The sequence below is a fragment of the Antennarius striatus genome, chromosome 15, assembly GCF_040054535.1.
Source record: "Antennarius striatus isolate MH-2024 chromosome 15, ASM4005453v1, whole genome shotgun sequence".
Lineage (NCBI taxonomy): Eukaryota > Metazoa > Chordata > Actinopteri > Lophiiformes > Antennariidae > Antennarius > Antennarius striatus.
Window position 1 is genome coordinate 8,064,140 of NC_090790.1, and position 26,777 is coordinate 8,090,916.

A 26,777-nucleotide genomic window follows, 5' to 3' on the forward strand; every position below is an offset into this window, starting at 1 on the left:
CATGGAAACATACATGCAAAACTAAACAGAAGGCTTGCCAGGTCTCTCTTGTGAGATTTGTAATCTTATTGGGACTTCCTGGTTCTAAAGGAGATAAACAAATACACTACATCCACAGAGATCCTTGGTAATGCCAGGTGAACTGCACACAAAAGACTTGTTCAACAAATCCTCCTAAGTGAGATGTAAAATAAATAATGCTTCTTGATGGGTGACAAAAGTAAAATCCATTTGTACTGAAAGATTTCCTAAAGGCCTAAAGATTTCTCTCAATCTGGGAGAAATAAAAAAAAAGTTAAGTCCAGATGAGTTGATGCAACTCTGAGAAACAAGAAGTCAGAACTGCCTCAGCTTCATAAAACTGGGATACTGGGATGAAAACAACACAGTATTTATTGGGAAAGAAAAACAGCTGGAAAAGGGTCAGTCTGAGGCCTGCACTATGAAGCAGGATTCCTAACCTATAAGAGCACCAGCGAATGACCAGTGGGTTCTCTTGCATCATATTGCACAGCTATCATTAAATTGATCCCATGGTAGCTGTAGCTCAGGAGCGCTTCACTAATTGGAAAGCGCATGGTTCAGTGGATGCTGGAGTGTTCCTGGGTAAGATACTGAACTCTAAATTGCTCCTGATGAGTAAGTGTGTGTGTGTGTGTGTGAATGGCCAGGAAATGAAATATAGTGAAGTACCATAAACAGGAAATATTTTGTTCCTTGTGATGTTGCCTGGCCCTTGCATGGCAGCTTTTGTGCTAATGAGTGAAAGTGTTATGAAATCGTTTAAGGAATAAAAAAAGCACTATATATGCAAATTTAATAACCAGCTAGGCTACTATTAAGTAGTGCCACTGTTTCATAAATACACTAACATTGCAATTTCAAATACAGATTAGATTTTATCCACTCTGCTTCATTACTATATAATTGTTTTATTCTATTTCTGTTATATAATTGTTTTTCCACATACCTGTCCATTTGAAAAATAATTACAGCCTGCATTCCATGTGAAAGAATTCTAGGAAACTTTAAAATGACGCTTTGCAGCTGTTCACGTTTCCGAATGTTTTGTGTTGGAAGAATGGTGAGAAATTACAGACTAAAGTAATTGACATTTTAAAAGAGCAGACGATGGCCTCATTCTCTGTCTCACCGCAATGATGCATTGTACTCGCTTCTGCACCTCTCCTCCCACTGTGTTGCACAAAACGTGATCAAGATGCAAGAAACATGCACATTTCAAGAACCTTAGCACTTTCACTGAAAATACTTTGGTGTGACATCATAGTCTGTGAACAGAAATCAAGAGTTCTGTAACTCCCTGTGAGTTGCTCCAAGTTGATTTTAATATCATACATACAAATGAAGTCAGTGGGAGGCTTGCTGGTGCAGTGGATAATGCTGTTGAGTCATAAATCCACCCGAGGGTCTGGGTTTTCTCTGTGTGGGGTTTGCATGTTCTTCCGCCTGTGTGGGTTGTGTTCTCTGACTTCCTCCCATCACCAAAAACATGCAATATAGTTGAACTGGTGACTCTAAATTTTACATTGTTGGCCTCTGTACCTGTAATCGTTTTTTTTTTGTCTTTCTATGCGGCAGAATGATGAACTATTGACTTCTCTAGGGCTTACCTCAGGACAAACATCAGATTCTTCCCATTCTACGCTTTTCTAGAAAGTAGTTTTATGAGAAATGGCCATATGGTTCATACCAATCCTTAACATCTGACTAGTTGGACAGGCTGGCTAAGCTAAAATTGGTTTAACTGAAATATAAATGACACACATGAGAAAATTGCGTTGCTCCTGTGCTTAGCCAGTTACCTTGACTACATGCCATATAACCAGCTCAAACTACTTCTTATTTGACTGCACATTACATATCTGTATGTGAACTTATTTAAATGTCATGTTCTAATGTGATTCAAACACACCAAAAACAGTTTCATGAATCTGTTGATAAACTACACAGATCATTGGTTTTGTATGGATGTAGTTGAATATAATCATTGAGAATTACCAGAGTGGACATAAAGCCCACCTGAACACATCCTGCTGGAGTATTATTTCACACTATTCAGTCTAGTGTACTACTCTGTAGCTGCACTCGACCTCTCTGATCAGTGAGACAATGTGTGTAGAGAAGCTTTTAGTTTTACAGACAGAAATGAGGGGGATGCACTTAAATATTGGCGTATGCTATTAACAAACTTATGATTCTCACTTTTTAAGCAACACTACCCTCTGCTGTCATCACCATGAGACTGCAATACAGTCAATGTTTGAAGTTTTATTTGATTTTTTTTTATTTCTATGCATGGTTTCCAATCACCTGAGATGCGAGTATCAATTCCATTATTCCCTTGTGTGAGGTGTGCTGTGCTCCAATTGTGGATTAGTAGTAGTAGTTATTATGATACAACAACAGTAAACACTCAAGTGCACACCTACCTGGAAACTGTAAATGCACAATGTAGTCCATATTAAAACATTTCAAATACGTCAAACTACACAGCACAAGTCACACTGAAACACTGGTAAACAGCGCTAAGCAGTTACTGATGCTGGGAGTAGGAGCCAGATTCCCTCATGAAGCTTCAGTCTGATAAGATCTTATCTTCCGGCTGTCATTTACTGAACACGTTGTTCCACCACTGGAAGCTCCCTGCAGTCGAAATAAAATGCTTGTCTTTGAACATGATCCTTAATGTCATATAAGGTAGTTGTAGTTGAATTTCAGATGGGTACTACATGGAAGAACTTACTACATGGAGTTAGCTGTAATGAAGTCTGCTTTTTATACTGTTATAGGTACAGACAGATGCCCAATTAAGAGACAGTGTACTTTTACATATCAATTGTTGGATATTTTGTTGCATATCATTTATTCTGAAAATTTCTGGTTAGTGGGGACACAGAATCCAATTTCAACAGCTAACACCCTTTCAAGGCACACATGTTCATGTACACATTATTAAAATCAAATCATCTGTAAAAAAAAATTGTAGGCAAAGGTTCTGTTCAAGGTGAAAGATTCAGAACTCATTACGTCTGTGTACAAAACCGGTCAAATCCAGCCTCTGTGTGCCCCTCTCCAAGGTACAGAAATATTCAAACCCACATTTTCTCCTAATACACCCCATCATTACAAATAAGTGATCTCATGTTTGTAACAAACATGTCATGTCCATGTCATAAACATATGATTCATGTGTTGGATCATGGAATTTTATCAATTTAATATACTAAATAATAGTGAATGTAAACAGGTGATGTGACATCTGCTATTTTTTCAAAATGTATTTTCTTTGCAGAATTAGGCATTGCTCTGTCACATCTTTGAGGCTGAATGCTGTCAAAATCATTCAAGAAGGACGTTTTATTGAAATGCATTTCCAACAAACAAAGGCATTCAGTTATCCATTGTGTAGTTAGAAAGGAAAACTCTGTTGTTGACAGATTTCCAACATCACCAAAAAAAAAGAAAGAAAGCAGAAAAAAAGTGTTATTCAAGTTGAAAACACAGCAGAGAAGGAAACAATAACATTCTTCCATAATCTCCCTAAAACATCAGAGCATCATTTTGTTTGAAGTCCATTTCATAACTGCAGTAAGGAACCCAGCACCTTCTTTGCTCACACATAATTTAATAAAATATAGTAGATATATTATATATTGTTTAGGAAAGAATGCCTTCTTCTGTTTAGACAGCCAAACCTAAACATAATGTCCCAGTCCATTGTAGTATATAAAAATGAACATCATGGAATTCAAATGTCATTCTAAAAATACCTCAGGAAAAAAATTATAATCTGATATACTTGCAGAAAATACAAGTTTGTAAAAAATATACTTTGGTGAAAATAAAGCACAAGCCATTCCACCTTGGCTTTTACTTTCCTATGCTTTCTTTCCCTTGTTTCCCTCCTTCGTCCGGGTTCTCTCTGATTTTATAGTGCTCTGTCGGTAAGTTCCTTAACTTCTCAGCAGCCTGTAATTTTTAAAAGAGACAAAAGACGGAAAGCCTTTACACAGTTTTTGCATTGACAGAGGAATCATTTACTGCAATCTTGGAATGGTGTTACAATCTGTAGCCTAGAAAAGGATCTGACATCAAATATCAAATATAAATCACCGAACTAACACAGTAGAAATATCCTGTAAAACTGACAGCCTTAATACCCAAAGCGGCTATGTAATGTGTATTGCTACTCACCTGTTCAGGTGTCAGGTCCCTCTGATCCTGGGCAAGCATCTCATAGCCCACCATAAACTTCTTAACCGTTGCTGAACGTAGCAGAGGAGGATAGTAGTGAGCATGCAGCTGCCAGTGAGAGTTGTCCTCCTTTAAATGGGGGCCAGTGGGAGCTCCTGAACAAACAAAGGCATTACGTTGGAAAGACAGCATCACCTTAATTCATCGAGGCAAAGTTATTCTAGATGGTTTGAGGTTTTGGCAACCTTAACTGCGCCTCTATACAACTGTATAAACCAACAACAAATCTTAAATGTTCAATATTACAGAAATAAGTACTGTAAGCAACCTGAATATGATAACAAGTGATGGCAACAGTATTTCTTCCTCATGTAATATTTAAATTAAGCCTGAGAGTTAATCCCAATGAAATGAACTTGGGAAAAAAATATTGTATGCACCCCAGGCAACAGCCACAGACTTGAAGAAACTAAATATGGAAAAAAAAAAGTGTGAGTGGGTTTTGAGTTTCTTACAAGATGTGTTCTTCGATCTGAAGTGGAAAAGGAGATCAAAGATTGGATGTCACAAACTCAAAGTCACAATGACAACATTCCAATCACAATCAGAACATCGCTGGCAATGTAGGGCTACAATATGTACGTATGAGAAATTTAAAACAAAATATTTCTGACTTTTTCTGAAATGATGGTTAAAGATTGAAGGGTTCACATAAAGATGCATCTATTAGTAGTCACAAAGGCTACACACTTTCATCTTTTGTGTATATGCTTGTTCTGCTTCATATATTTGACCTTTAAGATACTCTTGGATGGGGGAACACTAATGCTAATTGAATCATACTGAAAGACACATGGCCATAAAGCATTTTGTATATCTTACACCTCCATTTTCCTAATGTTATTTTTCTGCAATCTCTAATTCATGCATCAGTGTGAATATTTTTTTGTGCCTGTGAGTCAGTCTCCATTTATGTTCTAGTCCTTCATGCAACCAGTTAATACGGTCTCTAATGGGCTGTGTGTTTTCCTCCTGAAGGAATAAGCAGGTAGTTGGAGCTTATCCATAATTTCCCAAGTGACCCAAACACCATCCGACCACTTTTATCTCCAAACTGCCACTAATAAGCCAAGCCTTGGATAAAAGCTGGCTGCTTCGTAATGAGATGAAATAAAGCACAAACACAGATGGTGAGATAACGCGACTCATTATATGGGCCGTGTGTGTGTGTGTGTGTGTGTGTGTGTGTGTGTGTGTGTGTGTGTGTGTGTGTGTGTGTGTGTGTGTGTGTGTGTGTGTGTGTGTGTGTGTGTGTGTGTGTGTGTGTGTGTGTGTCCAAAACAATGTGGTCAGTGTGTCTGTGTTTTAGCTCATCTTTTACTTCAGTCCCTTGGTAAAGCTAAAAACAGCATCATTTTGGGAGCAGAAGTTCTATAACTGAAGAAACACTTGGATGTTTGTTTGTTTTTTCAGCCTCATGAAAAGCATTGGAAAACAACAGATAAGCAGTAACACACCATTAGGATGTGTACCACATAATCTTTGAAAATCTTCCAAATCTTCCAGGGGATCATGAAACATTTTCCTCCTAATAACACTAATGCTGGGATATGAAAATAACTGCTTTGTTGGAGGAGTGGTATAGTTTAGTTGTTTTTGAACATTTGCTACTAATCTGAATATTACTTTATATCTTTAATGATCTGTCTCTCATTTATTACCCTTGTGTTTATCTCAATAATTGTCTCTAACTCTTTTCATGTTTTGAATAAATCTAATACACCAAAAATAATCAGAAGATATTTTAACAGGAGAAGTCATCTGAAAATATAAAAACATGGGAGAATGAATCAGCGATAGGTGTACTGTTTGTCATAATGAAGGAATCATGAAGGTGTAATCTTATTTCACCATTCGTTAACTGAAAAGAAACTTAAACTGGAATTATTTGAAACATATTACTTCTTTAGTACTTTTTTTTTTTTGATAAGGCTGAGTGAAAATTTTAGAGAACCTCAGTCACAGAAAATATGAAGTACCTACCAATTACCTCGGACAACTTCCTACAATAAGACCTCTGTGTTTTAGTGACTATATAGGAATATATTGACCTTAGGCAACTTTTTGACAGAGCTTTTACTTAAAAAACTTGATATCAGATAACATAAGAAGAAAATGAGTTGCTGACAGTGTCCTTTCATGCCCTCTGTCCCTTTCTTCAGACTACATTTTCAGTGCTACATCTCTCTCTTTTTATGAACCATCTTTCATGCGAGCTGCCTTTCTTGAACAACAACAAACAACTGAAAGACAGACTGACAGGTGGTAAATGTTCATGCAGAAATAGTGCTTCATTCTTTGAAATGGATATAGAAGTTGTTACAGACTGAGATGTATGCTAAATCAAATAAGATTCACTTCAGTCTCATCACTAGTTCCAGGTTTTTTCCTACATAGAGGAATTGTTAGTGCTCTCCGGGGATTTTAGGCAATGCAAAGTGAACATAGCTTACCACAAAATGACAAGAATTGAAATCTTCTCTATCCAAACCAGACTGAGAGGCTACAGCTATACTGTATCTGTAATGTGCATATGCATCTCAATCTAACAGGCGAATATAAACAATATTAGCATAATGTTTAGCAGGCAGAATGTATAGTGTCATGCAACTAAACACGCAGAGGAAGAGGTTTGCTCTTCTGAACCACAAATGCATCAGCAAAGCCGAGTTTGTTTACTTTTCCCACATAAATTTAATTTACCCAACCCAACTTATTTCATATTTTTTCATGGGTTGAGAAAAACTGATTTAGCATGATAGTAGGCTGCAAGGTAACAATTAGCACCAGATATGAAGTTAGTCTGAGAATGCTATTTGATCATTGTCAATTGTCACTATTTATGAAAATAGTGCATAAACAGTAACATGATTCCTCTTGTTGGAAACTCTATGTTTAAGTTTAAAGGTAATCAAACCAATCGTTGTTGAAGAACCTCCAATACCATTCCCATCATCTGGGAACTTTGTCACCCAAGTTGCAATCTGTCCAATAATTTTGGAGCTATTTCAGTCTACAATTTAACCTCTGTATCTAATAAGTGCTCACTCTCTAACTTTTAACTGATACAGGAATCCTTAGTGACCGTTGAGCCGTAATGACACTTGCTCCCCCTTGTCCACATCACTCATCGCATCACATCGCTCTCACCTTTGCTCCAGTTTGAAGCTGCTTGAATGACATCACTCTGACATTGTTCACAATGTATCTCCCTTCCTATCTCATCTCAGAAGCTAAATACCAGCCAATGCCTCCACTGAGCTGCAGCTGTCTTAACGGCTGTTCATCACCTTTGTTTACAAAGTTTATGGTCTCTTGCATGCCGTTGCTTTTTCACACCAAACCAATTAAACACTTGTCTGTCCACAGCTAGAATATGATTCATGTTGACATATTGACTGATGTGATGCAAAATGGATGCATTTTGGTTTTTAGTGTCTGAGAATTGTCTGCTTGTTCAGTCTGAATGAAAATATAGCTTGGCTGTTAAGGTAGCATTTTGTAGTATTTTTTGCACTTTTTTCACTTGGTTTCTTACTTCTTATTGTTTCTTTTGTTTCCCATTTTGCTGAGATTCAAGAGCTACGGACAATAGAATGGGTGGAAAAATCACTCTCTCTCTCCCTCTCTCTCTAGAGAGAGAGGGAGAGAGAGAAATATACAGTATACAGTATACATATATATATATATTTAATGTTGACTTCTGAAGCCAGATGTGAGTTCAGGGCCCTCTAAAAGATGAAAGACGATTTGTTAATAAAGTGTGTTCACAACCATGACTCAAAAAACACTGAATGATAGAGAGGCACAGACGAGTATGTAATATTGATTACATTGACATTGCTGTGCAAACGAATTATTTAGGTTTATATGCACTGGCGTTGTGCCCGGGGTGTCACCCGCCTCACGCTCTACGCCAGCTGGCATAGGCTCCAGCTCCCCTTGACCCGCTATGGCGGATACTGTGGCGGTAGATGAAAATGAATGAAAAAAAAAGAAGAAAGACTTATATAAAATGTACATGTTTAATGTATTGATTTTTCCATTTGCTAAGAACTCTGAACACATAGCCTGAGCAAAAGGTCATCAAACACAAGCAAAAGAAACCCAAAATTTTGTAATTCATTATCTCCCATGGGTATAAACTTGTGATTTATATCCTGCAAGAAAATTCCAGCAAACACCTGGAAGGACCGGCAGGAGAGACTAAATCAAACTTACATAACATAACATGTTCTGTTGCATAACTTTCAGCTTGCATGTTGCATTTGTGTGCTACAATGTCCTGGATCAGAGGTAGACATGCACACTCATACGCCACACTTTTATCTTTTTTACAGTTGCTTATGAGCATAAATGAAGTCAGCATGTATTTGGCTAACTAACTAGCTCCCGTTCCGTCTATGCTACCATTAGCCACATCCTCTCTAGTGATTAACATTTAATGGCCAGCCCATTAAATGTAAATTAAACAACTATTCAACAACTATGTCAATGTTGGCCCAGTAAGTTAACACTCTCCAGTTTATAGCAGCATGTGTTCTCTAATCATCAATCAATCTTAATGCATTTAATTCTTAGAAGGTCATGAACAAATGTTCTCTCCTTCTGTCACTCAACAACAAAGACCATTCTGATTTAAGCAAAAAACCTTTAATATTAACTTAACTTTGACTTACCATGCCAGCCCATGGAATAGGGGAAGGAGATTTCAAACATATTGTCGTACTTGGTCAGTAGGCTCTTCATAATGTCAGCCAAACCTGTTGAACACACAGAAGAGGGGTAGTCAGTGAGAAAAAAGGGAGGAAGTCAAGCAGAGATTGGGACATTAATTAGTAAGTATTTGTTAATAATGAAAAACACATGACAAGGGATAGTGGGAAAAGCATGTAATACAAAAGTAAAAAATTTACAATAAAACTAACAAAAAGCCAGAAAATTATTGTAAATTAAAGATTAAACTTTTATCATTATCTGGGGGAGTTAAATCTAAAGGAAAAAATAAATAAATTCAGAAAAATTTTATAAAGTGCAAAGTTATAAGATGCTAAAAGCAAACCCTTGAATGGGCTAAGAAATCCATCCATTGAACCCCATTGAACCGCTTTATCCAATGTCGCAAGTCACGTTGACCTGGAGCCTATCCCAGCTGGCTTAGAGCATAAGGCGGGGGAAACTCAAGGCGTGACACCAGTGCAACGCAGAGCCACACAGAGACAGAGAAACGTGCACGCACACACACCTACGGTCAATTTGAGACCAGCCAGTTAACCTGAAGCGTATGTTTTTGGAGGTGGGAGAAAGCCAGAGAACCCGGAGAGAGCCCACGCAGACACGGGGAGAACATGCAAACTCACAGAGCACACAGAGAGCAGGACTCTAACCCAGAACCACCTTGCTGTGCATCGACAGCACTACCCACAGCACCACCGTGCCGCACGGACGAAGAAATAATGATGATAATACCCATCTAATCATCCACATTTATCCATAAATGGTAGCAGGGGCTCAGGTGATAGAGCAGGTAGTCCAGTGCTCAAAAGGATTGGCGGTTTGAATCACACTCCCACAGTTATTTGTACTGTATCTTTCTCCTTGGGCCAGACACTCCACCCTCCTTGCCTCCAGTTAGGGCATTTGCTGGTGTGTGAATGTGTATGAATGTTCAAAGATGGTTGGAGATCCGTTAATGCAGATTGGCTGCCCTGTTTCAATCAGACTGCCCCAGGGCAGCTGTGGCTACACATGTAGTTTGCCATCACCAAGTATGAATGAGGAGTGAATGAATAATCAAACCGCTGTGAGTGCTTTTAGTGTCCAGAAAAGCATGATATAAATCTAATCCATTAGTATAATCATAACAACAGCTTCAATAAAACCATCAATTGCATTAAAGATAGAAATAACAAAAAGAAACACTCTGATCTGTCCATTGTCAATACATACGTCTTTCCTCTCCACTAGTTTAATCCTTAGTCAGACATCATTTACCTTCACATTGGTACCTTGCGGTCATTTACAGTAGATGCCAATTCACCGATGTTGTGTTTATGGACTGTGGGAAGAAGCACGAACATGACCTGGGTGTCATCACTGGACACCCAAGTCATTCACTACACACTGCTTTTACTGAAAGTCCTCAATCTGAAATTTGCTCAGATTGAGGACAAAAACATCACCATCCCAAAAATCTACAGGAGATGATTTCCATTTGTTATCCCATAATGATTCATTGTGAAAGTCAATGTGAAACACTGTGCTTTTGCAGTAAGACATCTATCAGACTGATCTTTTTATCTACGTGCCTTGGGACTTACACACAAGCTAAATGAGCAAAACAGACTATTGACTGTCGAATGAAGTCTTCTAAATGAGCCTTGAGTTAATTTACAGATATGGTGGTCTGTCCTTGAAAGAAAGTGGTAGGTCATTTCACTAGATCTTGAGATAATGGTCTGCTAATGACATCATTAAAAAGAAACAGAAGTGAGGAACAAGGAGTATCAATTTATTGAACTAATGCCAAAGCATTTTATTGACTTAGAAACTATTTAAAATTGGAAAAGTTGACAGCGAAAAAACACATGCGAACATAAACTTCAGCTTAGCATGAGATAAACTATGGAGAAAGGATTGGCGCATCCATGAATTTAAACACTGGTTGAAAGAAAGGTACTGAAGTTTCAACAACATCTTTTAGAGACAGTAACATTAAGATAGTCAGAATAAGTTAATTCATGTTTGGATGTAAATTATTTTCAATATAAATAATGCTTTTGAGCTGATTTAGAAAACGCCACTCCAAGCACGTGGGGGGGGGGGTGCATGTGCAAAGATGTGTTCATGAAATAGCATACATTAATAACACACTAACACTCAAAATGCATACACCAATCACACTAGCAGGTTCCCCACTGATACATTGGCTCACCTTCAACTACTCTTGATTAGCTTATTACTCTCTCAGGCACTCACTCACCTTCTCTCTCCTCCGGGGTCAAGTCAGTGAGTCTGAGGACATGTCGTCGTGGTAACAACAACGTCTGGTAGGGCCAAGTTGCCCAGTATGGAACCACTGCCAGCCAATCAGAATTCTCAACTACCACGCGCTCCTAGGGAAGAGAGAAAATGCTAATGTTTTTACACAAAATGGACACAGTATGACTTGTTCTATAGTGTTTATGCCTACAAACTGTCTTATAGTATAATACACTGAGTTTTAAACAGTGATAAAATGATTCCTTGAGGAATTTTGTGTTAAATAATGCGTGTCTGTGTTAAATAGCGCTAATAGAAAGTCAGTAGAAGCCATGCTAACACTGGCCTGACAATTGAGGAGAACCCAGCCATTTTCATCCCGATCCCCCAATCACAGGTAAAAGTAGTCTGGAATGAGTTGGCTCTCATGTCAGGCTCATATTATGTGAAAAGGTGTGGTTTACAGATTCAGTCTTACATTTTTAATCTCCTCATGGACAGTCTGCCCCACCAAGTTTAAGTGTTAAAATCTGGACAATTATGTCAAGTCTTTCTCAGCAAGATCACCATAGCCAGTGTGACAGGCATCCCAACATCAGTCACTTTATAGATGCAACACAGCTGCTTCTCCACAGACAAGTGGAACAATCCATTCATAGTCCCCGCTGGCATAAGAACTTGAAAACTTTTGGTGTGGGCATGTTTGAGATTAAATATGAAATGATCTGTTACACCAAAGCAAAGCCCAAAAAAGGGGTGTGGCAAGCCTGGCCCCATTTGCATCCATACAAGCTGATATGGTCTGTGGCCAGAGGGCCAAAACAGCCATCCCATAATACATGATCTGAATGGAGTTAAGTCAAGAAATTTAATATGTATTTTGGTTATTTCAGGGCCATACATTATTTCAAAGAATATAATATTGGATGTTTACATTAAAAAGTTTGATATGCATAATCTATTGTATTTACAGCAGTATTATTGCATTCATTATTGCATTGCTGTGTGTAAGCTGTGTGCAAGTGCACTGTATTATCACTGTTGATGCACAAACAATTCCCCTTTAGGGTCTAATAAAGTTCTACTTGACTTTATTTGAATGAACAACTACAAAGCATGATACTGCTGACAATATCTGGTTCAAAGACCACCAGATGGTCCTTTTCATCTGGTTTGAAGGCATTTTCTTATCTTCTAGTAATTGACTATCATAGGATGCATCATGCTTATGAAACTGACAAAAATACATTAGATATGATACCAAAGCAATACAGGTTTTGATACAGTATCACCAGGAGATTTGGGCCAACTTTTGCAAGCATAAATGCATAATGAGGTGATCAGGACCAGAGAAAGAGTTCATGTTTAAGTGTAGGGGGAACAGTTATTTCACAGACACAGAGAGTCCCAAAATATTCAGTTGTTTGAGGATTTGTACTGGCAGTATAGGATTCTACTTAGTCCCTGGTGCAATTAGAGCTCGAAAATCCTAGTAACTAATCAAAGGAAAGGAAGAAAATTCTATAGGTATCATGGGTATCCTTAATTAGTAAAACCATAAAGAACAACATTTTATTTTCATTCATTATTAATTTGGTTTTTATCCCTGCTTCCTGGTGGGAAGCAGGTAGAAAGATGTCAGCCTTCTCCACCTTTTCATTATCATTTTAGTTCATGTTTTCACCGGTTTACTGCTTGGTTGGTTGGCAGGATTACAAAACAACTACAAAATGCATTTCCATAAAAACTGATGGTAGGACGGTATAAATAGAACCCACTGATTTTCATGCAAATCTGGATGAAAAGACCAAGCATTTATTGGCTTTTTTAAAAATAAATTTTCTCTACTATCCCAGGGAATAATGCACTACTGTACTAGAGTAAAAAAAAAAAAGTAATTAATAAATATATAAATAAAGATGGATGAATGGACGGACAGATGGACGGACAGACAAAGTATTTAATCACTGATGACCATCTTTTGGCCAGCCCTCCTAATTTCCTCCAGGGTCAGTGGAGTGCCCCCAATGACCCCTAACTAACCCCACAATTAATGTGGCATAAATACCCTGACCATTCATCTCGCACCCTCTCTCTCCCTCTCTCACACACACTCAGACACGCGCACACACACACACACACACACACACACACACACACACACACACACACACACACATACACACACACACACACACACACACAATGACCTCACAAATTACACAATTTGCTTTTGGATCAGGCTTGATTGAATTAAGTTTTTAATGTTGGGCCTTGGTAGAAGTATTCACTATTCACTGTGCCCCTTTTCTGTTGTTTTCAGCATGAGCATAAAGGAGAAGAATAAAGATTGAAAAATAAGACAGCATGCAGAGTAGAGTGACACAGTGTGACAGAGAGGGGAAGTGGATGGTATTCAAAAACAGACACCTTGTAGATTCAAAAGAGCATTGTTCAATTAGCTCAGGAAGTTTTTCTTTCAAAGTCAAGAGTGTCACCGAGCAGCTGAAGCCCAATTCAAACTCATCCGTACACTGCAGTATGCCAATTTAGGGTCCTAACCTCAGCTTTAGAGCTAAGGTACAACAACAGGCACACACACACACACACACACACACACACACACACACACACACACACACACACACACACACACACACACACACACACACAAAAAAACTTTTGCTTCGACTCTGATTCGATAAAGGTCAGTCCCCACGAGAAGCTGTCTGGCATCAACTACACTCTTCTCAAAATTTTAATGCTATTCTATCCACACCCACACACACACACACACACACACACACACCACATTCTCCCAGTAGACCAGGTCTAAGTACATTCCCTGGATGAATCAGTGGCTGTCTACTTTCTCCCCTCTTTCTATGATCTGTCAACCCCCCCTCTGGTCAATATCCTTCTATCTTGGCCTGTGTGATATTTTTTCCTCAAACTCGTGGTTAATTTTATACTCCATAATTATACCCACTTCTCAAAATAGTCTTGACAATAAATTAAACACTACTTTCGTAATTCAAGGGTAGAAGAGAGACCCCAAGTTGATTTCAGCTTTGAGTGTGAAGTGGCTAATCAACAAAGGGCCCTGGTTGAACCATACCAGGCAACGTCACGGTCCTTGCCATTTTTCTTACCATAGGGGTTTTGTTACTGCACTTAGTCACCCACAAGGGAAGAAAGCTGACAGGAAGTGACATCAACTGGTGATGTCAACCTCAAAACCCATTATATTCATCATGACATCAAACTGAAAAGACAGATTATGGATAAAAGAAGGTAAAATGCTGTATCATTGTCAGACAAGCTAAACTACAAGTGTGTTTGACCATCTTATCACTGGTTCAACACAACTGAGGAACTATTTTAGCCGGGCATATGAACTTAATGTATTAATAATAAAATAGCAGAAGTGAGCCATCTCTTCACAGCTCAAGGGAGCAAAACAAAGGAAGCAGAAAACTCATGCCTGTGTCGAGTTCAATCGTACCATAGAGAGCTGTGTGCTTCATATTAAGACATTTACCAATATGCTCAATGTGCTGAGTGCTCTGTTCCCATCTTTGATGGTTACTGCTGCTGATGCCCCACACCAGTAGAATATTAGCCTTTCAAACAGTTTGTTTACTAATCTTCACACAGGTGCAAGCAGGATGCTGTAGTATTATGTTAATGAGTACCTCTGCTGTCCAATCACATGCTTCACTGACTGAAAGGCAGGCAAAAGATGCTGATGGGGGATTAAAGCACAGAAAAGTGAAAATAGATGAAGTGAGGAGGAATAAGGGCAGCTGTATTGAGAAAAATACGGCATCACTATATTACAAACTTGGGGGTATTTTTTAAGTTAAGCTTCCAAGGTTTATTAGGAAGTATTACCTCAAAGCTAACGTGAGTCAGTGTGGCAAATTATTGGGTAATTCAAAACAAACAACTTAACAAAACATGCTTTAAGTCATGTAATATTGATTAAATGGATCTGACCTTTAGTTGCTCAAATGTAAGATTTGTTACACGGCTTCCCACAGTACACACCATAGGTTTTTTTCACCAGTATGTGTATGAATTCTGACCCTAATGCATGACATGAATGCATTTTTATTAATGCGGGTTTCAGCATGAACACAATGCACCAGTGACACTGGGTATGTTTCAGGATAGCAAAATCTATGCTTTAGAAGGAGACATCGTATTTTCTTTTATTTTTGTGCTTTCCTTAAACATTATTAAATTGTTGTGGTTATTTGAGTATACCTTTCTCTCAGCCTCCAGTCTGGCATATTGCAGTAGCAGTGGTTCTCCGTGTTTCTGATAGTAAGCTCGCTGATGGATGTCTGACAGAGTTGGCTCATGAGGAAGGAAGTTGCTGGCCCACACCTGCAAAGTCACAGGAAGCAGGAAAATCAGTGAAGAGACAAACATTTATAGAATTATGCATATTATAACACTTTCAGCTTTGAAAAGGGATTAAAGGGGAATGAAGCAATCTGCCTAATTTATTCCCTTGACCTGATTTTAAATTATCTCATTAAACCCAGTCACTTTATAGTGACGTTCTTCAACATCAATCAAGCAATAAAACTTTCACAGGTGCAGACATCTGAGTTTTGATACCTAAATTTGAATATTAAAGTTTTTCATATCAATACATGGGTTTTCTCTGGCAGCCACAGGCTTTCATTTCGGTTCATATCTGACCAGCTCTTCCAGACCCATTAGCCTTTACTCAACACAAAGCTGAGTTAGGACCTAATTCCACTTCTTTAACACACTGCCTTCATCATTCTGACCTGCATTTGAGTACTAAACCCGTTGGTCAAAACCAAAATTGTCATAGTTCCTGTATTCATGTTATGGTGGTAATGTAGTCATTCAGAGTGGTTAAAAATATGAAGAAGGTATTAAGCTCATTTAAAGTTTGGCAAACATTAAATTATAAATATGATAATATTTATAAAGTGTTAAGTCACTTGTAATTACAAAATTAGCAACATTTAAAAACACCACAGTAGGTTCAGCTAACACTAATATACTGCAAATGTTTGAGAAATGACTGGGTGCTGAGTGAAGAGAGTGAGAGAGACACACACACACACACACACACACACACACAAAAATGTGATTCTTTACTGTGATTAATAGCATATCTACATGCAAACATTCTCCATAATGATCAGAAGAGTTGTCATTCTGTAGCAGGTGGTATTTACCCTTACTATCTGCAACTGAAAAATTCAACATGCCAGAAGAAAACAGGCTGTTTAGGAGCTCTAAATCAGATGAGATACTGCAGGTCATTTAATTCGCCCGAGTTACTCACCTTCACAAACAGCATCATTCATTTTCAATCAGGCTTTGGGGAAAACACTTTCCGGCTGCAGAATGAGCTTCATAACATGCTTGTACTGCGTTCCGGAAAGGTTTTTATGCATCTCGGTAAGCATCATGACAAACACTGGGATAATTTATGCTTGCACTTTATAGTATTTTAATGGCTTTAAAAGCATGCAGAGAACACCGGATAACTAAAAATGCAACTCCTGACTCACCCACTGCTGCCTCAGAATAAATCCCCAAGACAACAATTTTGTATGGTTTTTGAATATGAGGTATTTACATCTGCATCTGTCATAGCTCGAACTAATGGGCACAACCATATGCAGGAATGCAACCGTCAACAGTCTTAAAGTGTGCAGCATACATTCATTCTGTAATGTGCACTAGAATATTGGTTAGTTATTGCTGTATTTGGAGGCTGCTTGTGTGTGTTTATGACAGACATTTCTTTTGGCCTTTAGTTTCATTGCTTGAATTATTTAAGCATATTCTGCAGTTAACGATAGACTGTGAAGCATTTTTAGATATGTTTGCCCTTTTGCTTTAATTGTCAGAGAGATTTTAAACAAACTGCAGTTTATTGCCATTACCAGGAATAGGTCTTCCAATTATATTCCATCAGCATGAACAAAGTGGTAATCAGAGGGATTCTCTGCTGCTTTAAGTAGCACTGCTTCAGGTTACACAGCAAATTCTATTCTGATTAAGTGCATCTCCACTGAGAATCTGATGTAAGTTTCTTGTACAAAATCTTAATAACAGGAAAAATGTGCATTATATGTGTGAAATTTCCAAAAAAGTTTCACTGAGCAGATGATTTGTTATTTTTTTATAAATTTCATGCAACTTATTGATATTCTGCTCTGCATGCCTTCAGGAACGTGTAGTATATCTTTGTTTTACTGGATTTAAATTCATAAATAATCCTAAATTTGATGATTATTTTAAAATAATACATTTATATTGCTGCCTTTGTTGCCCTAGGCCTTGTAAGATTACAACAATGGGTGTAGTCAGAAGCTAAGCATAATATTAATGTGGTACTTTGTGAATATTAACTTTATTAAAGCTGTAGTGATTCATGATAGTGATCCTAGAAAGCCTAAAGGGCAGACAGTCAGTGTGAAACTCTATGTGTAAATCAGCATGCTTTCAGGTACGTAGATAATTTGCATGCCTGCCAGCATCAGTAGCTGTGAGTATGTTTGTACACCTGTGTTTTTGTATTCACTGATCTATCATCGATCCAGGAACAGACAGTGGATTCGAAGATAAATGTACTGAGACATAAAGATAGCACACAGGAGAAAAACAAATACACTCTATTCCCATAAGACCAAGCTACGGAAAATACCAGGGATCACTCATAAAAGCTGTTATGACAGCTTCAGTCCTTTAAGCATTACTCTACTGAGAGCTTTTCAAAGCTGAAACACATACAAATACGGAATAAATAAGAATGCAATAACAGTACACATCCACACTGAGAGAGAAGGAAATGATTTTTACACATATTCTGAACACTTAACAGAATTAATACTCAAGTTATTTACATAAAATATGGATAGTAAAACTCCAGAGACTTTGGTTTTCCTTCCTCTACTTACATAAAAATATATAAAGTGTTATTCCTATGAGAAAAAGGTTATCAGAAGCAACACTGCCTCCAGAACAAGATTTACATTTTCAGTTCGTTATTCTTCAAAGTTTTAGATCCTCGCTTCTAACTTTGTGGCCTGAAGGGGTTGCATGGACACACGCACGCACGCAGACACACACACACACACACACACACACACTTTTTCTTCTGTTTTGATGCTTGAGGATATGTGAATCTGGCCTATGTTGGGGGAAAAAAAGAAGCAAGAAGCAAGACTGCTAAAATCTTGAAAGACGTCCATCATTCACGTTTCAGTTTGAATTCTTTTTATACAGGACCAGATGAAACAAAACATGGTTTTGATCTGGCAGCAGTGATACAACATAAACAAATCACTAATGGCACCTTTAATACATGGATTGTTTTTTAGTGATTCTTGTTGACTCATCCCTCTTACTTTTCCATTGCAAAGCAACCTTCCATATAAATATTTCTCCACAAAGGAATAGATTCAGTCACATCCACGTGTAAGAACCATGCCATCCTGAGGTCACATACTGCCCCCTACTGCTAATTTGTATATTAAAGTGGAACCTCAATTATGTGTAAACATCTATACGTTCTTTGAGGAGTTGAATGTTTAATTTCTGATGATTCAAGATGTCCCTATTTACCTAGATCAGAGGTGCATTACTGATGAGTTAAAACAGCACCTTAATGAGATATGTCCTATAAATTATTGAACTTTACAGGTTCTGGTTGATAGTACATTTTACTTTATTTTACTGTGTGACAGAGCCTTACTAGTTCAACCAAACTTCACTCTTTGCCCTTTTCTTTCAACGTAGTCTTTTAAAAACACTGAATAGGTAATTTTTGCCACTATGTAGTCTCTCAATCAAAGCAATTTAAAAAAATTAATTACAGTGTCATAGTGTATGGTATCATGGAAATATTTTCACTCTTAAATAACCACCGTTGTCAAGGCAAGTCAATTTATTTTAACTCACACAGAAGTGACCACATGCAAGGTTTTACTTTTATTAGGTTGATATTATTTCAGCCCTCATTACGTTTAGTTTTTTGGGGTTTTTTGCGCTCTGTTATTTCCTCATGCAGCTAAATAGTTTAAAAAAATGTTGGAAACAATGGGAATAATAGAACTTCACAATTTAGCACAATATATGGCAAAAGTTGAGCCATTTCTGACACTTTTTGTAGAAATGTTACTCTTTGAATCTTTTTGAAAATGATCAGGAGCCGACCTTGCACCATGTTCAGCTTGACTGAAACACATTTTATATACGCAACTTGAAGCAGTTTTCATCTGTATAATATTTATTTACCTATATTTACTGTGGTGATCACTTCATGAGTAAAAAAAGCCCTTTACAGCTCATTAACTTTAAACAAGGCACAAAGGTTTTTCAGACAAAGTTCATCACAGGCTGAATGAATGGGGGGGTTAGGGTGAATGACGCCATAAAAGGGATATTATGTGCCCACAACAGAGTTTCCCTATCAAAACTACATGGCCTTCCAGAACGTCATACATTATGCTAAGGCTAAAAGTAATGTTATCACCATTACTATTATTCATAAAAACTTGAGATCTTAGACAATTGAAACAATGACATAAACTGGATTGTGTCATTGTGATTCACAATAACTATGTTATTGGTGTACTGTATGTGTGTGTGTGTGTGTGCGTGCGTGCGTGCGTGCGTGCGTGCATGTGTGTTTTAATAGGATCGCTGCTGTCAGTTGATCCCAGTTTCTGAAATCACTTAAAGTTTACATATTTGACACATTCACATGAACTTATAGGTGTTGTATTTCTTACCTGACAGTGAGGATGTGGATTTGAACATCCCATTACAGCCCCCTTATTTTCAAAGATCTTAAAACAAAAAATAAGAACAAAATCAATAGTTTTATTTACCTTTTTATGCTCATGGACGGAGCAATAAAACCAAGAATAGCCAACTAAAATTACAATTAACAGATATAGGTAGCAGAACTGGTCTGGAATACAGTATCATAAAATGAAATAAAACAAAACGCATGGAAGCATTAATCAAATACAACTGACTATTATCCAGTGTGCAGTCAAGACATTTAAATTTACATACAATTAAAAAAAAAGAAATGAATTCAAAGTCTTTTTAATCATGTATGTTTGCATCCCATACCTGAACCCACGGGTATGTGGCACCAAGTTCTTCAATAAGCCCCGCCCATTCATCAATCACCTTGATGACCTCTTGCTTTTTCATCAGAGGGAGGGTGATGTCGGACCAGGGATGGAAACACATAACTTTACTGAAAAAGAAGTCAAGGCAGTGGCAGAGATGATGATGGCAGAGATGTTTGTATCACATGCATATTATCATATATATAACTCAATATTCACAATATGTTAATATACTGGTTCATATCTGCTGAAAATATGAGAACTACGGAAAAAGATTTCCTTCAGAGGCATCCCTCATTCTCTCTCATCTGTGGGGGAATATCTTCATGCTAACTTACTAAACTGAGCTGTAAAGAATAATGTGACACTAAAGAACTTAGCGTCTACAGCATCTAATAGTGCTGACAAGTAGTTTTGAGCTAAATTCTAACATTAGCATGCAAGTGCACTTAACTCACAATGACAGCACTGTTATAGGAATGTCTGGCGGGTATAATGCTTGGCATATTCACCGTTTCGGTTTACTTTGCCAGCATGCTTATTAGCACGAAACACAAAGAAAATCTTAGGCTATGGGGAATGTCGGGAGTGTTGTGGGTGACTTTTAAATTGATCCAGTGAATTTTCACATCTTCCAGACAGAGACAAAAAGACACGTTCATAACCAGTTAATACCACTAGCAAAGTAAAACATGAAGACAACAAATCATCATTGTCTCTGTAATGATCAGTCAGAAACGGAATGGATTTTAGCCTCACACCAAATTCCGGCATAAACACTAAATAATATAATCAAATGAAGCCAATTCTTCACCTCTCATTTTTTCCTTGTTTCAACTGACTCTCTACTTTCCTTCATTATTTATTATTATGTCCTGTTGTTGTTCTAGCTCTGATTAATAAGTCATGAATGTGCTGCTGCTGTCTTGCCAAAGTTTTCCGTGAAACGCATCACAAAAGCAGCCTTGATCTATTGTGTTTGGGACTGACCTAGTTAATGAAAGTAAGACTGATCCTTTTTAAGTCTGTTCTTTTTTTTTTTTTTTTTAGATGGATCTGTTTGCTTAAGTACTTCCCAGAGATCAGTATTTTATATTCATTAGAAAATATTCATGGTCCAAAACAGATTATTTTAGAGTGGCCTATTTAGTCAGAGTGTTTACTCACCATGTATGTCATGTAATTTCATTAACAATGAACAAAAAACTGGCTTTGGGGTATAATTCCTTTTCAAACTACATATTTCAGATTTACAGTATGTGTGGTTATCCAACACCCTCAGGGTGTGTGTATTTAATGGAATGCAATGTCTATATACAGTACGTTTGCTCACAGCCTTACTTACCTTACTCAGAAAAATTTCGACAGGTAGGATCTTCTTGTGGCCCAAGCAGCTAGTACACAATCAAATATTGAACCAGTCTTGGGTGTTTATGCTCTGAGCAAAACTGAATGGTTGTATTTATGAAATGTTCATGAGTATTATAGGAGCTACAAGCACTCTGGTTTTGTGTGTGTGTGTGTGTGTGTGTGTGTGTGTGTGTGTGTGCGTGCGTAAATCTGCACCAAACAAGAGGCAACACCAAGATATTCACAATCATGCTAACATGCAGCTTCTAAACAGGTTCACGTTCTCAGAGTAGCTAAGTGTGCTGTGTTTGCCTTAGGTACAGCTGAGCCTAATGAAAATTAAAAGTCGGTCTTCTTCTATTTGTTCGCTATCATCATTTATGCCAAGTCGTGTTTTGTTATAAAACAGGACGATGAATTTATTTAAAGTCCTAATTTAAAAAAGAAGCAGGCTGAAATGTCAGTGTGAACTCATGCTTAGGAAGGCCTTAATTATTTGACAATCCATCCAATAAAACATTAAATGTTTCCTTCCTGATTTGAGATTTCATGAACATTATGACTTCAATAATGCCCAAGACTTTGATTTTAGTAATGAATGAAGTTGCAGTTTGTGATTAGCATCATAGAACAGAAAACTAGAAAACTTTCTGAAAAGTACAGTTACTGAGTTTTCACTTATTTGACTCAATTTACTGATGATTCCTTGACAAGATTTAAAGATAAAGGGTCAGGGAAAAACTGTGAGGTGAATTCAAACCAAAAAGATTTTGCACTTTCTTTAAGTGCTCGAGTTACAAAACAGAAAAATAAGGATCCATCTGAGCAGAGACTCTCTGGATTGGGCTAGGAAATACTGTAAGTAATGTAAAGTGTACCAATAAGATATTTCCTATTTCTAAATATAGTTACATTATAGTTTTACTATCATGTTGTTTAATATGAAGTTTGTGGAAGGCTTTAGGACCACTCTGGAGTGAATGTATGACAGAGAAGGAGGGATGCAAGAAGCCACCACACTTGTCTTTTGTCTCCTATGATCCAGTTCTCCATAATCCCACTGGCCATATTCTTTCCCCTCTAAAAATGTGTTCACTGTATGTTGTGTTACGAGCATCAGCAACAAGTAAACTGTTCTAACTTGTCCCTGTGGCCATTTGGACTGAGGAGGCCACAACCATGAAAACTGTACAAACAAGCATTGAATTATTAAAAGAAACTACCTGAACATGAATAAACGCATCTGAGAGAAAGAAAAGCCAGAAAATCCAATCAATAAAAAGATGGCACAAATATATTGATTTGCGCCATGTTTTTTGTACCTCATCACTTTAAAACTGTACTCTGCCAACACTTGGGATTCAAGCACCAGGTTCAATTTTTAACCAGCGCATACAGTACCGCATTTTGATTCAAGGTATTATTCAACTATTGTGTAACTCTGCTGTTGGGCACAAACATTCTAGGATTCTAAATTTGTATTTCTGATTGTTCAGAAACATCTTCACAAATAAAACAAACCAGTTTCCAAAGACAGAAGATCTCATCTTTGAAATGATAAGAAATATAAATGAGTCGCCACTGTGGAAGTGTATTTACTGAAATATGGCCGTAAGCTAAATTCAAGCTCATATTTTTGTGGCTTGGCATTTTGTGGATATTGTAATCACACCCTGCTATATGTGTGAGGTAGTGCACACAAAGGATTATCACTCCTGTTAAGCTTCTCAGTCTACGTATTTACCTCTTACAATGAATAAATCCCAGTCAACTCCCAACAGATGAGACAGCTGTATCAAACTTTTTTGGCTGTCGAACCAATAACAACATGTGCTTCTGGGGGACAATCACCAGTGTGAAATCAATCATCCTGCTCCTATTATGAAACTTGTTGACAAAAGATCGCCATCTGTTGGTTTCCTGGATAAAAGACACCTCTTCCCAGGTGTGCAGTGAGAGCTTTGAGTTTTGTTCCTGCATTGTTCAGACAGCCAAAAACAAGCACCATGTGGCGTGTTGATTATATTCTAAGTAGACTGATTAGAAAGATAATAATCACAACAACAAATGAGATGCCTACACTTCTCTGCTCTGATTGCACTCATCACGTAAGACTAAGTGTGTCAGAATTTTGAAATGATCATATATGTTTTAAAGTGAAAACAGGCAAACTTGTATCCCTGAATTCATTTTCTACCATACCAACCACTTATTTATTAATGTACTGATCGTAATAATGTATGGTAGTAAAATACTATGTAGCATTCATAAAATAAATCTTGCTATTTGATGTTGGTTTAATTAAGAGTTGGAATACATCATCATTCCCTTTCAAAATATATATATGTATATTGAAAGGGACTAAACAATAACTGCCAAGACTTCACAGATCATTGCTGTGAATGTAACATAAAGCTTTGGTCTTACCAGACACCCCTGGCAGCTTTAGACTGGAACAATGGATGCTGATCAGAAACTGAGGAACACAACAGCAAATAATACATTGCTTAAAAATCCATTAATAATATGGTGCACATTATCAATTCATTGACTTTGTGATTTTCAATAGAGGGGTACACTTATCAACCATTTGCTGCAATTAAACAGTTCACTGTCCCATTGGATTATCTCTAAAATAAAAAACGAGTGAAACGAGGGCAGAAAAAGACAATAGAAATACTCTATGTATAAAAAGCTACTGGGAATAGCTAATGTTCATGCATACTTCTCTATTGCCCAAGTCAAGCGAACATGTAAATTTTCTGAGCATGTGCAAAAAAAAAAAATACATTCATACAACCAATGCTTAGTTGGTTGGTTTATTAGTTTATTTTTAAATGTTTTTAAACCACAAGAAATTTAAACAAGTCAAATATGTACAGAGCTAAATGACTGAGTAAATGTGGATTATTTATTATGGATCGCAATACCAAGTTAAAGTATCTCTCATATCAACAGTGATGACACCCACCAGGATCTGGAGCATGTGGCTGAAGGGCAGGGAAATCATTTTCAAACAAAAACGTGCTTTCATAGTTGGCATTTACCTGGCGAGAAATACAAGACAGTTATTAGAAAAGGGAGTGACAAAACTAAAACTGTGTCTCTTCTACCCAAGTGACTGTCATTAGGAGATGTGAAAGAGAATAAGCGTAAAGTAAATGCTAATGGCATGGGATCATGAAACTGATGATGTACACAAGAGAAGATAATCCTGAAAGTACTGTTTGAATTATACAGATATCAAATTATGACCAAACAAACTCCTGTTTGTTGTGTAATTCAGGCCTGTCAACATATCTTCTGATTCATGTTTATCTATGCAGTCTTACCTTCCCACTTGCACGTGTGTTCCCAGGACATAGTGGGTTGCTGGCGTCGTATCTAGGTACGTGTTTCTCAGGTGGCTTTTCCACCTGACCTGCCCAGGGTCTTTTCATGCGATGGGCCGACACCAAAACCCAGGAGTCGCGCAGAGGGTTATATCGTAGGTGCTGGTGCTCTGAGAGTTTTAGGAGATAGAAGACAAGATGAAGTTGCATGCAGGCATATACACAAACACATATACACAGACAAACAAGCAAAGGCGGTGAAATCTATTCACAGAAAATGGCAGTTTCATCCTCAGTAACAAATATCTGTACTGTATTGGTATTTTGTTAGAATATTATATAGATGAGCAGAAAAAACAGAATGCAAATGGATTTGCAAATCCATTAACAGTCATATAGGTGATCACAGTACAAATATCAGTGTTCAGATGTTTGAAATCTGTATATATTAATGCTCAAGTCCATCTTCTGCAACACATTTTGAACAATTTGGGTCACGTTAACAGTCAGTCATCTGTTTTTGTCAACACACACACAGAAAACATCTGGGATGAGAGGGAGGATAATTATTGGCGTTTAGAAAGCAGAATTCCATCCCATTCCACCTTGATGCGAAACGCCAGCTGCTAATCTGTGTGAAGACTCTCTGTTGCTGTATTTGACGCTGTATTAATAAATATACATTTGACGCTGTTATACAAAATCATGATGCTGCACTTCCAACGAATCTCTTTACCTAATAAAAATCCAATCAGGGATTTTTAATCATCCGACAGCTCACCCAGTTTTGATGTTTCTGCAAAGCTTTTTGTTAATCGAAGAACACCGTTTCATATACTGTACTGACACACATCCAAAAGTACACACAATACATGTGGATCACCACAATGATGTGTTTTCAGTTCCTGCAACACTGACAGCAGCAGGAACTGGTGTCACGGGATCACTTATGCGTATCTGACTAGTCTGTGCAGTGGGTACCCTAAACAGACCTGAGAAGCCCAGCAACAATAAAAATGTGTGGTTTTGCATTGGTTTACCTTACTAGACTTAAAAAAAAACATTCTATATTTACTCTGGTAAATTCAGTGTGACTGAACTCATTTGAAAAATAAACGTAACTATCAATCTAGCGTTGACCAGGCAGCTTTAGAAGATATTTTTTTTATTTAATAACCATTTCATGAATTTGTAAACACAGTGAATACAACTCATAAAACGTCACTGGGACATCACGTTGGTTTTATGTATTTGTTGTCATAATTGTCCCGCACAGTTTATACAGCAAGATTCCTTTTAGTCGATAAAATATATAAAATCCGAAAGCAGCATGAGACAAGTGTACAACAGTGCATTATCTAGCTTTGCAGAGTAACGGTTTGCGTGTAATTTGCGTTTGATTAGTCAATGAGTAATACACAGCTTAGATATATGACTCTCATGTCATATATATATATATATTGAGGATGAATGAAAGCGACAAACCTTTTGGATCGAAACTGACTTCATTTGTGTCGCTCATGTCGGTAGGGCTGTAGTCACTGTCACAGAACTGCCTCTTCTCACCGTGTCACCGTGCTGGCAACTCCTCACTGAACTAACTTCAATTGAACTCAGTCACAAATGCTATTCCTGTTACGGACCATGACTCACTTCCTGGTACACAGTGACGTGTGAGACGTGCTCTTTCGTA

At 37.6% G+C, this 26,777-nt stretch overlaps 1 protein-coding gene across 1 annotated transcript; it reads right to left on the minus strand.

The window, feature by feature from the left end:
- Positions 1-2,360: 2,360 nt before the first annotated feature.
- galt (galactose-1-phosphate uridylyltransferase) lies at positions 2,361-26,709 on the minus strand. Its single transcript, XM_068334836.1, has 11 exons — positions 26,570-26,709; positions 25,085-25,254; positions 24,724-24,799; positions 24,180-24,228; positions 20,401-20,530; positions 20,052-20,108; positions 15,526-15,648; positions 11,258-11,390; positions 8,955-9,038; positions 4,216-4,370; positions 2,361-3,990 (listed from the first exon to the last, which is right to left on the minus strand). The coding sequence occupies exons 1-11, from the start codon at positions 26,604-26,606 to the stop codon at positions 3,892-3,894; spliced, it is 1,113 nt and encodes a 370-aa protein (XP_068190937.1). The 5' UTR covers positions 26,607-26,709; the 3' UTR covers positions 2,361-3,891.
- Between the last annotated feature and the right edge of the window lie 68 nt (positions 26,710-26,777).